The sequence below is a fragment of the Peromyscus maniculatus genome, chromosome 23, assembly GCF_049852395.1.
Source record: "Peromyscus maniculatus bairdii isolate BWxNUB_F1_BW_parent chromosome 23, HU_Pman_BW_mat_3.1, whole genome shotgun sequence".
In the NCBI taxonomy this organism is placed as follows: domain Eukaryota; kingdom Metazoa; phylum Chordata; class Mammalia; order Rodentia; family Cricetidae; genus Peromyscus; species Peromyscus maniculatus.
Genome location: NC_134874.1, coordinates 12379086 through 12392696, shown reverse-complemented (window position 1 = coordinate 12392696; position 13611 = coordinate 12379086). Strand labels below are relative to the sequence as shown.

At 53.0% G+C, this 13611-nt stretch overlaps 1 protein-coding gene across 2 annotated transcripts in view; it reads left to right on the top strand.

Moving 5' to 3' along the window:
* Window positions 1-7400: 7400 nt before the first annotated feature.
* Oas3 (2'-5'-oligoadenylate synthetase 3) overlaps window positions 7401-13611 on the top strand; it is a 41368-nt gene continuing 35157 nt past the window's right edge. Inside the window, exons 1-4 of one of the 2 annotated variants that reach the window (XM_006970781.3) lie at window positions 7401-7726; window positions 10923-11205; window positions 11865-12040; window positions 12529-12767. In XM_006970781.3, coding sequence (XP_006970843.2) covers window positions 7457-7726; window positions 10923-11205; window positions 11865-12040; window positions 12529-12767 — 968 coding nt within the window. In that variant the 5' untranslated portion in view covers window positions 7401-7456. The remainder of the gene's footprint in view (window positions 7727-10922; window positions 11206-11864; window positions 12041-12528; window positions 12768-13611) is intronic. The other variant, XM_076561297.1, reaches the window with a different exon arrangement.

Genomic DNA, 13611 nt, shown 5'->3' with positions numbered 1-13611 from the left:
CGCTGCCATGCTCCCCACCATGATGATAATGGACAGAACCTCTGAACAGTAAGACACCCAAACTAAACATTTCCTTTATAAGAGTTGCCGTGGTCGTGGTGTCTCTCCACACAATAGAAACCCTAAGACACTGGCCATGTCTGAGGGAACTGTGATGCTGAAGGCCCTTACATAGGTCCTAGGATGGGACAAGAGACCAGCTGAGGGTCCTGGGCAGATCTGGGCGAGGGCCAAGCTAATTATACTTTAGAATATCATATTACATATTCTCATGTGTGTGACTTTGGGGTCAGAGGACAACTTGTAGGCGTGGCCTCTCTCTTTTTCCACCTTGTGGGTCCCAGGATCAAACTCAGGCCATCAGGCTTGGGCACAAACACCGGTACCCTCTGAGCCTTCTCACTGACCCTTTTTGTTATTGTACAGGATCTCATAGTAAACTAGGCCAGGTTAGCCTTCAACTTACAGCCATCTTCCTGCCTCAGCACCCTGAATGCTGGGATTTTAGTGGGCCAATATGCCCACTAAAATCATCTCTCCACTTCCACACCCTCCTGTGTGTCTTAAAGAGATCTGATGTGTCACTCAGCGCAATGAGGCCAACGCCCCTGGCCACCCTGACTGAGCCAGGGAGTGCCCAGGTCACAAGGTTTAATGCTCTTGGCCACATGCCCAACTGCTGCTGGGGACACACTGCTATTCCTCATGAGCCCCTTGAAAGGAACTGACCAGCTCTGCAGGAAGTGGCTTGTGCCTCTTGGAGGGCAAAAAACAGTGGAATGCAAAATCCTCCTCTGCATTTTGTAAAATAATTTTGAAATATTCATAATATATAGTCAATATATTTTTTATTAAATTCAACCTTCCCTCCACACAACTCATGGTCCCACCAAATCCCCTCCCAACTTCATGTCCCTTTAGTGAGTAAATCAGTGAATCCAGTGAGGGTTTCTCATATTTACACGTGGGTGAGGCCATCCACTGGGATGTGGGCAACCTGCCAGGGACCACACGCCTAAGGAAAACTAACTCTGTCCTGCCTGGGTTTTATGCCGACTTGACACAAGCTAGAGTCCTCTGAGAGGCAGGAACTTCAGTTGAGGAAATGTCTCCATGATAGTGACTGTGGCCCAGCCGGTCAGCAGCTGCCCTCCATGGCCTCTGCATCAGCCCCTGCCTCCAGGATCCTGCCCTGTCTGAGTTCCTGCCCTGACTGCTTTTGATGATGAACAGTGACAGGGAACTGTGAGTGAAATAAACCCTTTCCTCCCCAAGTTGCTCTTGGTGACTCTGGTTTATCCCAGTGATACAAACCCCAAGACACTGTGCACCAGGGGCCATCACCTGTCCATAGCCTCCCAGCTAGGCGAAGGGGTTTGTGAGCGCCTCTCCCATCCAGGCTAGAAGGTTGACAGGCTTGATCTTGTGCAGGGGACCACAGCTGCATGAGTGAGTTCAGGATGGCAGCTGTCCTGCCATGTCCAGAGGACACTGATTGGCCCCAGTCCTCTCCCACCTTACAGTCTCTCCATCACCCCCTCCCTCTGTGTCCCCTGAGCCTCGGGAGGAGGGGGTGTAACAGAGACGTCCATTTGTGGCCAAGCGCTCCTCAGACACACTGCTCTCTGCTTCAGTTGTGACTTCCTGTATTAACCACCTTCCACTGCACAGAGACCTCTCTGCTGAGCTCAGAGTGCTGCACCAGTCCCCGGGTGCAGAGATGCAGAGGGCAGCCTGAAACTAGGTCCTCATCAAAATCGCTCCCGTACGTTCATCCCTGGGGCCTATGAGCTCCCAGCCATGGGTCCTTGGCCAGATGTACAGGACCAGGTTGGAGTTTCCCGTTGTGGAGTGGGCCACAGATCCAGTCAGAATGTGGCCAGTGACCCCCACACCATCCCTGCCGCTATTACACCCAGGGTGGTTCCTGGCAGGCCAGTCCTTATTGGTAGGGTTCCCAGCTGGGGGAGTCTGTTGATGACTTTAAGTGGGAGAGAAGAATGGACAATGTTGTTCACCTGGGATGTCGTGGCTGGAAGTTGAGGAAGCTGTGGAGCTGGGACGATGTACAGTTAACTAAGGTAGATTCCTTTCTAGTTGGAGCAGAGATGAACTCGTTGACCTGGAACGTGCCTGCTCCGTGGTTCATCACTGAAACCTGGTTTTGCCGGAAGAAGAATGCATTTCTTCCACATAATTCTCTTTCGGTAGCTGTCCGGATGGCATGATTGTGGGCGTCACTTTCTGCTCATTTGTGGGTGAGCGTTAGCTGGACTTGAAGACATTTCTCTATAGCTTCTGTAGGTTTCTTGAGTTCAGCTTTGAATGTGACATTGCGCACTGTACCCACAGGGGCACGTTCACCTTTTTCTGTCAGAGGCATAAGATTGCAACAGTCAAAGGTGACAAGAGCTTTCACGAGCAGGAAGTGAAACTGTCCCACAAAAGCCGCTGTCATCCTGTTCCTCTTCTCTTTCCTTTTCCTTCCAAGAGCGCAAGAGGAGAGAGGCTTTTTCGTTTTGATTTGATTTGGAGCAGTTAAATTCTTGGACAGGGCCAGGCACAGGGATGCATGCCTTTAATTCAACCAGTGGGGAGGCAGAGGCAGGCAGACCAAACCACCCCCCCAAAAAAGTCACCACTCTACTTGCCCTCAATTCATACATTAATCTGGACTCCATTTGTGACATCCCACCAACCACCAGGCTCACAGACGACTTCTGCCCAATGTGAGATCAACTTTAATCCAATATCTAATCTGATATTGCTTCACTCCCGAGGGCTCTGCAGTGAGGTTCCATTCTCTCCCTGCAGGCATCTCTCAGGTCTTTTCTCATATTCATTTCCAGCCATTTCTTCTGTTGCTATGGAGATTCATATGCCTTCTTTGAGGCCATGCTCCCTAATGGTCCAAAGCCCTCCCGTGAGGCCCCACCTCCAGACCACCCTCCCCCACAGCCTAACAGCACCCACCAACCAGGGACCAGGGACTGGATATTTGAGATGCAGGGTGTTCCCGGAGGCACTGGGGTGTGAACACGAGGGGATCACAACAGGACAGTCCACAGGCAGAGTCCCCAGGGACAGGGTCCACTCCCAGCTCCTGTCTGCTGAGGAAACAGAACCCAGACCTGAGAATGTTCAAACACCCGAGAAGAGGGTGGCGTTCCTGCAGCGAGTTAGGACACAGGGGACCTCCTCGGGGACAGGCAGCCTTGACAGGAAGTTACCAGATGAACCCCACATGCTGATACACCCCAACTCCAAGAGTGTGTCCTGCTGTTGACTTTGACCCCTAGGGTGAGATGTCCCAGTTGGCCGGTCTTCATTCAAACCCTGGCACACACGTGTGCACACACAGCCCCCTCTCTGCACAGTAGCATCATGCCCACGCTTCCCTGAAGGTGAGTCAGAGCCCAGCCTGGCCTGGGTCCAGCTTCTCAACCCTGTTAGAGATTGTGACCTTAAATAAGACTGTTTACATCCTCTTCACAGGGGAGCAACCTGTTCTTTGTCAAATGGGGTATGGCTACAGTTCCCTGGTCTGGGATGGATTTTTGTTATTGTTTTAGACACAAAGTGTCTATATGTAGCCAAGGCTGTCCTGGAGCCCTCTAGGTAGACCAGGCTGGTGTCATACTTACAAGAGGTCCTCCTGCCTCTGCATTCTGAGTGCTGAGATTAAAAGCAATGGGCCATTCCCAGCATCTGGGAAAGATTTAATGAGCAAATGCTTGAGGATAATGTCAATGTCCAATGCACAGTTTGTCTGGAAAGAACTGGACCTTATGATTTTTGTAAAGATTTATTTTATAACCAGATGGTGGTGGTACACATCTTTAATCCCAGCACTGGGGAGGCAGAGGCTGGTAGATCTCTGAGTTCAAGGCCAGCCTGGTCTACAGAGTGAATTCCAGGACAGCCAGGGCTGTTAAACAGAGAAACCCTGTCTCAAAAAAAAAAAAAAAAAAAAAAAAGGGAAAGAAAGCAAAGAAAAAAGGGATTTATCTTTGTGTGTGAGTGTGCACATGAGTGCAATCCCTGAAGAGTCCAGAAGGGGGTGACAGATCCCCAGAGCTGGAGTTTCAGGCAGTTGTAAGCCACCTGACATGGGTGCTGGGAACTGAACTCGGGTCCTCTGGAAGAGCAGGTTCTCAGTCTTCACACCAAGAGTCTCTCCAGCCCCAAACATGATGTCCTCAGAAAGCCCTCAGGGCCAAGCACACTGAGGGGTGGTAACTAGAGCATTGCTCCCTTCTGACTATTCAAAAAACGTTTTTGTTCTGGGGTGTAACTGAAGTTTTCCTGTGTCCTGCCTGCCCTGAAGTCAGAACAAATCTCTCTCACCCTCCAGTCCCGCAGCCGCTCGGACTCATATTAATACACACAGGCTTATATGAGTTTTAAACTATGGCCATGGCAGGTTTCTTGCTGTCTGGTTCTTATATCTTAAATTAACCCATTCCTATAAATCTATACTTTGCCACGTGGCTCGTGGCTTACCTGTACCTTTACATCTTGCTTCTCCTGGTGCCTGGCAGTGTCTCCTCTCTCTGCCCTTCCTCTTCCCAGAATTCTCTTCATCTGTTTATACTTATACTTCCTATATGCGTATATGCCTATACTTCCTGTCTGGCTACTGGCCAGTCAGCATTTTATTTATCAACCAATCAGAGCAACATAGATTTACAGCATACAGCACTAGGGAGATGTGAGTGCTCTCCACACAGACAGGAGAACATGAGCTGGACCCCAGCACCCATATAATATGGGCGTGGCTGAAGGTGCCTCCTTTCCAGCCCTGGGGAGGACAGAGATAGGAGGATCCTTGGGGCTGCAGGCTACCTAGTCCCACCCAACCACTGGGCTGCAGGTTCAGTGAGAGAGACTGACTCAAAAAAACGAGAAGGAAAATGATAGAGGATTGACCTTTGACCTCAAGTGAACACACACACACACACACACACACACAGAGACAGACAGACATTCAGAGACACACACACAGAGAGACAGATACACACAGAGAGATGCACAGAGACAGATAGACATGCGCACACACAGAGACAGGCACTGACAGACACCCACATACTCGGCACTGAGGAGACAAATGTGAGCAGGGCCCAAGGCCTACATGCTGGGAGACATATGCTATCTAAAAGGGCTGGCTCACTTCTTATCACATGGTAATGGGGGCGGGCAGAGCAGCTCACTCTGCCTGGGACCTGCAAAGTGCTCCTGAGTGGCTCCCTGAAGAAGGGAGGACTTAGCCAAGGACAGCAGCATGCAGAACCTCCATCCAAATGCAGGAGTGGAACAGCATGCAAGCCCCCGGGAACAGCCTTTGCAGAGACCCAGAGGTGGAATAAAAACCAGAAGAAACACACCAAGGAGTAGAGTGGGGGAGGGGAGGACAGACAGGGAGACAGGGAGATGACAAGGGGGCAGGTCATTCCCTAGGGCTGCAGGGACAAAGTGTGTAAACACTCCTGTGACAGAGTGACAGTGGGATTCCAGAGCAGAGTGGCTCTGGGTTAGAGACCCAAGGTCAAGACATCAGCGGTCTGGTCCCTTCCAGTGTCCCAAGGGAGACTCTGCTCCTGCCTCTGCCTTCTGCTGGCCCCTGCTGTCCACTCCCTGCCTCCTACCTCACACCACAGCGCCCTGTGTGCACAGCCCTGTCCAATGTCTCCATCACCCAAGGAAGCCAGCGGCCTCGGGTCAGGAGCCATCCTGATGACCATCACTTAGCACAGCCCCATTTCTTAATAACATTTCACCCTGAGGTCCTGAGAGTTAGACCTCAGTGTCTCTTCCTGGAGAAAGGCTGGGGATGTCCCAGCTCCTTGGGTCCTCTCTGTGCACGTATGGGTTGGTAACCCTGTACCCAGATATCTCCTGCAGGAAGTACGGGTACTAGGAGGCGGGTGGGCAGGGAGGCAGCCTGAGCCAGCTGCTCTAAAGCATGGAACAGATGCCCAGGGGTTCCCAGGCCCAGATGTTCCCACAGCACTTGCTTCCCCCACATCTCTCACCCCCTGACCCTGGTGCACAGCTCTGAACCCCCTCAGCTCCTTCCCCAGCTAAAGTGACCACGGCAGACCAAGGACACCTTTGGCTCCTATCAATCCCCAGGGCCATGGCCTCTTTCGCAAACAGAATCAGGGTGTGTGATGCCCAAGGCAGGCTGGGGTGTGGGAGGAGCAGACACGATCGCCATCAGACTGTCTCCTAAAACCATAGGCCGTCCTGGGGTGCCCAGATTGTGTCCCCAGAACAGCATGCAGGTCTAGGGGTGTCCATTCTAGCCTGGTGAGACCCGGATTAGTTTAAAGTAAGCTCTCTCTCTTTCTCTCTGACTGTCTCTGTCTGTCTCTGTCTCTCTCCGTCTCTCTCTCTATCTGTCTCTCTCTGTCTCTCTCTGTCTCTGTCTCTGTCTCTCTCTCTCTCTGTCTCTCTGTCTCTCTCTCTCTGTCTCTCTCTCTCTCTCTCTCTCTCTCTCTCTCTCTCTCTCGTGTGTGTGTGTGTGTGTGTGTGTGTGTGTGTGTGTGTGTGTGTGTGCTAGCTATGATCACCATTTGAAGACATCAGGTTTCCATCATAGACAGAACCCCCGGTATCAGACCAAGAGGACTATTTATCTGTCCCTCGCTTGTACAGTCTTGGCACACCCATGCACGCACACGCGTACACACACACACACACACACACACACACACACACAGCAGAACCACGACTTCCTTGCCTTAGGCCTCCATTCATCAGTCCTGACCTGCCCTTGACTCTCTATCTGCAGCGTCACGGTGGCTCATCCCACAGACATGGCGCCAACCACAGCCGCTCCCATTTCTTGCCAAGGCCTGTGTGCGGCCCAGGTTAAGGACGGGCCTCACACTCATCAACCCATTACCTTCTCATGGAGCAACCTGTGCCTCAGCAGAACAGGGAGCACCAAGTCATGATGCCTGGGACTGGGAGTCCTGGATTCAGATTCTAACTCTGAGGGTCGTGCTATGTGATGCTGGGTGACTTAGTCAACCTCTCTGTTCCTTGGCCAGCCTGTCTCTAAAATAGATGACAGTGCTGTCAGCTTGTGAGACTTTTCAGAGGACTGAGTTGATATTTATATTTAGATCACCACCAGGCATTTAATGGTTGCTCACAAATATAACCCCATCTTACAGATGGAAAAAACTGAGGCCCAGAGAGTCGATCTCATAAACACAGGGTCCACAGCAAAACAGAACAGATGAGAACTGGGGCGTGGATGGAGGAGGGGAGGGGTCTGCTTCCTCAGGCCTGGTTCTGAGGTGCTCTGTGGGCAGCTTGTCCCAGATAGCCTGGTCCCTAGGGTTCCTGGGCTGCCCAGGGGGTCAGAAACCACAAGAGCGGCAGGGGAAGCATGACTTTGACCCCGGTAATCTCAAGAACAACACCCTGAGCTGCTAGAGTCGAGGAAATGGGGGAGGAGGAAATGCCAGCCCTGCCTGCCAGTTCAGGGCACGCCCCAAGAAGCCCGCGGAGAAACGAAACTCTCCTGAGGACACAGATCAACATGGACCTGTACCACACACCAGCCAGAGCTCTGGACAAGCTGGTGGCCCACAGCCTGCACCCATCCCCGGAGTTCACAGCGGCTGTGCGGGGCGCTCTGGGGTCCCTGGACACCGCCCTACGGGAGCGGGGAGACCCAGGGTCCCAGAGACCAAGGGTGATAAGGATCGCCAAGGTGAGAAGGTGGGGCACCCCGAGACAGTCACCTGCTTGGTCTTCTGAGGGCTGTTCTCCAGATGTTGTTTTTACAAGCCACTCTGTGGGGAAACTGAGGCATCAAGAGGCCAAGTAACACATGCAGGGGAAGAGCACACAGGGTGGCCCTGATTGCTCCTGTACTCTCTCTTAAAGGATGCCTCATTCATTCACTCACTTGTGCAGATTGTAGACCTGACGCTGCCCGAGTCTCACAGCTGAGACTGGGGGATCGCGCTCCTACCCACTGTGGCGCAATCTTTGAGAAAATGCTAAGGAGCAATGAACACGGCCTGGTTAAACCTGTACCGACTCCCTCAATCGTCACAGTTACCGAGGTAGGGATTACTGCCAGCTTTACGAATGGGGAAACTGAGGCTAAAAGTGGTTAAAAGCTACTTCTCCGAGCCATATTATGTCACTCGAGTGTCAGGTCACGCTGCCTCTATCACCTCTAAGAGCTGGGGAGACAAACTGTGAGCTCCCTTAATCTGGGTAAACCTGGGGATGTGGAGGCATCATGGCTTCCTCAGAGGGTAGGGTGAGTCTAGAGATTGTCCTGAGTAGGTCTCGGGTCACCTGTTGGTTCCTGAGGCTACATCTGAGCTGGAAATAAGAGTCTTGAGGCCCTGGAGATGCAGAGCCCACTTCTCAGGTGTGGCTAAATCCTTTGGGAGAGTGGGGGATGTGAGCATCGTCTGTCCCTCCTCCTGAGGCCCTAAGGACTAACAGAAGAATGAAACCAAAGTTCACTCTGGGGAACCCATGAATCTCCTGGGCTTCCTTACTGAGTCTAGGGAAGGGGGTACTTTAAAAGGGGGTACTTACCTTCAAAGGCCACACTGGAAAGTCTTCACCCCAGCAGGGATGAGGCGTTCTGGAAGCTGCATAGACAGACAGACAGACAGACACACACACACACACACACACACACACACCCTATATACCCTATCCCTCCCCAGGATTAGGGCAGAATTGCATACAGCAGGTGCTAGGGAGCAGCTGGGAACTCATGTGAGCGTCCATCACCGGTATAAACAGCCAACAAGCCCAGCTGTGGTCCTATCTTGCACACAGTCACAGCGGAACTCCCCAAGAAGGCGGTTGTTTGGCTCGGAGGATTGTTTTTGTACAGTACAGGGTTATGAGGGATCCTGCAGGACAGGAGCCAAAGGCTGTAAAAGCCCTGGCATCCACAGCTCTCTAGAGAACTCCCACAGGACTTTCAGACCTGACACCAACCTGTGGCCTCGGATGATTGTAGGTAGCTCTGAGAAAGGAAGGTCAGCTCCCGTTCCAGGGCCACACTGAGGTTCAGGGGCCTCTCTCCCCACTGAAAGGGCTCTTGGGATTCTGGGGCTCCTAGCTGGGCCAGAAAGCCAAGAAGGAAGCCACAGAGCTTGGGGCCACAGACCTCAGGAGCCATGTCAGAATGAACCCTGATCTCAGGTGACCAGCAGTCCCAGGAGCATCTGCAGGCCTGTGGTGCAAAGTACCTGTCCTATGGGACACAGCTGCCACTATTTCAGACCTATCATGGCCCCTGAGTACTGGGGTTAAGGGTGGGGGCCACCACAGGCCATCACAGGCCACCACCACCAGGCTAGGAATTAGAAACTCCCTTTTCAATCACATAGAGAGGACGGAGTGGAGGCAGAAGGAACCTCTTTAAACTCCCCATGGCATGAGTTTTGAAAACCAAAATTGAGCCCAATACTGTATGGGAGGAAAAAGACCCTCCTGCCGCATCCCTGAGGTGGCAGCTGGGACCTCACTCTCTTCTGTTTTGGCTTGAGGGAAGAGAGATGGAAGTATCCCCTTCTTGTTTTTGTTTGTTTGTTTGTTTTTTGTTTTTGTTTGTTTGTTTGATTTTTCATTTCTCCTCTGTGAGGTGAGGGTACAGCGGTACCTTCATCCCAGCATCCTTCGGGAGGGTGAGATGCTCCTGTGAGGTACTGGAAGTTGACCAGTGGCCATTTCCTCTCCTCCTTCCCCTCCACACACAACCCGAGGGTCAACAGTGAGGGGCCCCGGCGTCATCACGGTGGTGACGAAGGGCCTCAGACTGGGTTGGGACCTGTGCCTCAATCTGATCCTCACCGTCCTGTGTGCAGGCTCAAGTGCCCGTATCTGCCACCGTACGTGGCCACACCAGGGTGGCTATGTGCGGGCAGCAGCAGATAAGGGGTGACCGATGCAGGGCACAGGGCATGGAAGTCTCCTTCCTGAGTCCTCAGGCTGGAAGCTTTTGCGACCAAAACACTGGATGGGACACGGCCTTTGTCACAGCATACTCCTGTATTCGCCGCCACAGAGAGCGTGAACCTCCCCGGACCACACTTGGTTCACCCGGCGATTTCAGTTTTTAAAGGGCTAAGAACGCAGCCCGGAGGGACAGCTTGGTGGTCAAAGCATTTGCCACACAAGCGTGAGGACTGGAGTTCAAATCCCCACCTAATCCCAACCTCGCTCTGAAGGTGCAGCCAGGATCCTCAGAGCAAGCAGGCCAACAAGACTAGCCATATTGTCACGCCCTGGGTTTGATACAGGGATCCTGCCTCAGTGAGCAAGGTGGAGGAGAAATGGGGGATGATTCCAGATATCCACTTTGTGCATCCCCAGGTGCACACACACACACACACACACACCCATGCACACGTGTGCCCACACATTGCAAACGGGCACACATGTAAAAATGGAAAAGGGGGCTGGAGAGAAGGCTCAGAGGTTCAGAGCTCTGGCTGCATTTGCAGAGGACCTGGGTTCGATTCCCTCCACCCACATGGCAGCTCCCAGCTGTCTGCAATTTCGGTTCCAAGTGATCCAGCACCCTCTTCTTGGCTCTGTGGGCACCAAGCATGCATGCACTACAAATACATACATACAGTCCAAACATTCAAACACATGAGATAAAAATCTTTTTTTAAACAGAAAAGAGTGGGGGCCGGTGCGCAGCATCAAATGTCAGTCATGAATTTACAGATTAAGGTCACTTCTCCCAGAGCTCAGGCCTGGCTGCCGTGAGCAAGACCTGGGTTCTGCCTGGTGTCAGATGCAGAGAGCTGCGTGGCTGCCTCTCCTCAGCCCACCTGGCCCACCCAGTCTTTCAGGATCCCCCCCCCCCATCTGGGATAGAACTGGAGTATGTGGTCGTCAGCGGTCTTTCTTCTTCACAGGGAGGAGCCTATGCCCGGGGCACAGCTCTCAGGGGTGGATGCGACGCCGAACTTGTTGTCTTCCTCAACTGCTTCAGGAGCTATGGGGACCAGAAGACCGGTCACACAGAGACCCTGGGCACCATGCGGGCGCTGCTGGAGTCCTGGGGACGCCACCCTGGGGGCGGCCTGACCTTCCAGTTTTCTGAGCCAAAGGCGTCCGGTGTCTTGCAGTTCCGGCTGACGTCAGCAGACCAGGAAAACTGGATGGATGTCAGCCTGGTGCCCGCCTTTGATGTCCTGGGTGAGGGGTCCTTGGCCTGATCCAGAGTTGGAGGCACCATTATTAGGAGAAAGATAGGACATTGCATTCTGACCTTCCACCCACTTGCTGTGTGACCTAGGGAGGGCCCTTAGCCCTCTCTGGACCTCAGTTCTTGCCTAAATGTAGCGAGTTTAGACACCACAGGAGCCAGGTACACCTAGTCCCGCTGGTCTGTGGTCCTGAGGTCGATGCTTGGCCCTCACCGGGCAGCTCTGGCTTCCCTCAGCCCTGAAAGCAAAGGCTTTTCTTTTCTTTTCTTTTCTTTTAATGTGGACATGGGGCTGGTGGAGATGCTCTCTTGGTGCCTTTACTGAGAATGTTGAATTACCATACCTGTTCTAGCTGTGCTTTGACTTATTCCAAAATATGCCTCCATCTGCATCTGGGAGTTAGGACAAGGGGCAGGCCATTGGTCACCTGTTCCTCACTGTGACCAACTCCTGACCACAACCGCCAGGCCCCCAGCATCTCTGACTTAGCCGGAAGCTCCTCTGTTTAGCCACTTTGAACCCCCACTTTTCCTCTCAGCCCCCCCACGCCCCCGTCTCCAATTCCCCCTCCCCCCAAGTCAACTGCCCTCCCAGGGACAGACTGACAGTGCAGTGTCCTTCCTAACCCGCCCCCCTTCCTACCCCCAGGACAGCCCCGCTCTGGAGTCAAGCCCACACCTGAGGTCTATGCCTCCCTCGTCAGCAGCGGCTGCCAGCCTGGGGAGCACACGGCCTGCTTCACGGAGCTCCGAAGGAACTTTGTGAACAATCGCCCGGCCAAGCTTAAGAACTTAATCCTGCTGGTCAAACACTGGTACCGCCAGGTGAGGCCGCTTGTCTGGGCCTAAGACTGGTTGGTTTGTTTTCTTAGTGGCCATTTTAGTCTCTTTCTAGGATGCTCCTGCTATGTTCTTTGTCTATGGTTTTCTTTTATAAGATGACCTCTTGTTGGTTCATGGTGCTCTTTATATATGGTGGATGATCCTTATTTACCTATAGTAAAGCAAATGTGTTCTCCCAGTCTGTGGATGGTCTTTCTGTTATCTTTAAGAGCCATTTGTCACTGGAAATAGTTGAATTCGAATGTCACCGGGCATATTGATTTCTTCACTGAGGCCTGGTACTCCTTCCGTCCTGTCCCTTTATGTCAACCTGAAACCCCACAGGCAGATGAGAAAGATGGGAGGTGGGGAGGAACTGGGTCCTGGGGTAAGTGGAGGAAGCAGCACCCTGCCCCAGGCTCAGGCTGTGGGGTGCTGTGAGCCCCAGCTCTGTCCCTGTCACTGACCCAAACCCTCCTTGTCGCTCACAGGTGCAGACACAGGAGACCCCGGGGGCCACACTGCCCCCTAGTTATGCCCTGGAGCTGCTCACCATCTTTGCCTGGGAGCAGGGCTGCAGGAAGGACAACTTCAGCCTGGCCCAGGGGCTCCGGACCGTCCTGGCCTTGATCCAGCAGAACAAGTCCCTCTGCATTTTCTGGACGGAAAACTACGACTTCGGGGACCCTGCGGTCGGGGAGTTCTTGCGAAGGCAGCTTGAGAGACCCAGGTATTTCCTCGGTTTCCCCCGGCCTGCTCTCCTGTCCTGCGCAACAGGGCATGGTTTGGTCCTGGTTAATGAACTGCTTGGGGGAATTTAGAAACAGAGCCCTCTCCGGGGCTCGTGGTGTTGTTCCTGTTGAATTGACATGTGGCATACATACACTGATGACAGTTCATACCCGTGAAGCCACCCCCCTGCCCCAGGCCACAGAACATGCCCAGCATGCCAGTCGGCCCTCCCAGGCGGCGGCGGCGGTGGCGGCGGTGGCGGCGGCACCCCAGAGGGTATCCCTGCTCTGATTTTCATCATCAGAGTCTTGCCGGCTCTTAAGTCGTATTGGGTGGCATCTGGCAGCATGCATGCCCTCTCGTGCCTGGCTGCCGCTCACTCCTTCACATTAAATCTCTGTGATCCAGCCGTACGGTTGCGGCTCACTCTTGGTTGATGTGAAGCATTCCTTTGTGTGGAATTGTCGTGCGATGAAATTGCATTCCGTTTCTTGGGGACTTGGGGCTTGTTTGGGGAGGAGTCATGAACAGGGCCTACTAGGCACAGTTGTGTGTGCATTGGTATATATGAACCAAATGAACGTACACACCTAGAACCCGTATCGTGAATCGCGGGGCGTGAATTAGAAGCCCTGGGGGTGGACCCTGTTTACGACCATGTATGTACCTCTGCTGTGGGGCCGGATGTCTCAGTTATTTTCGGCTGCTATGAAGAGAACACCATGAACTTATAAAGCAAAGCATTTGATTGGGGTTCCAGAGGGTGAAACCATCATGGCAGGGAGTATGGCAGCAGGCAGGCAGGTATGGTGCCAGAGCAGTAGCTGAGAGCTCACAATCCT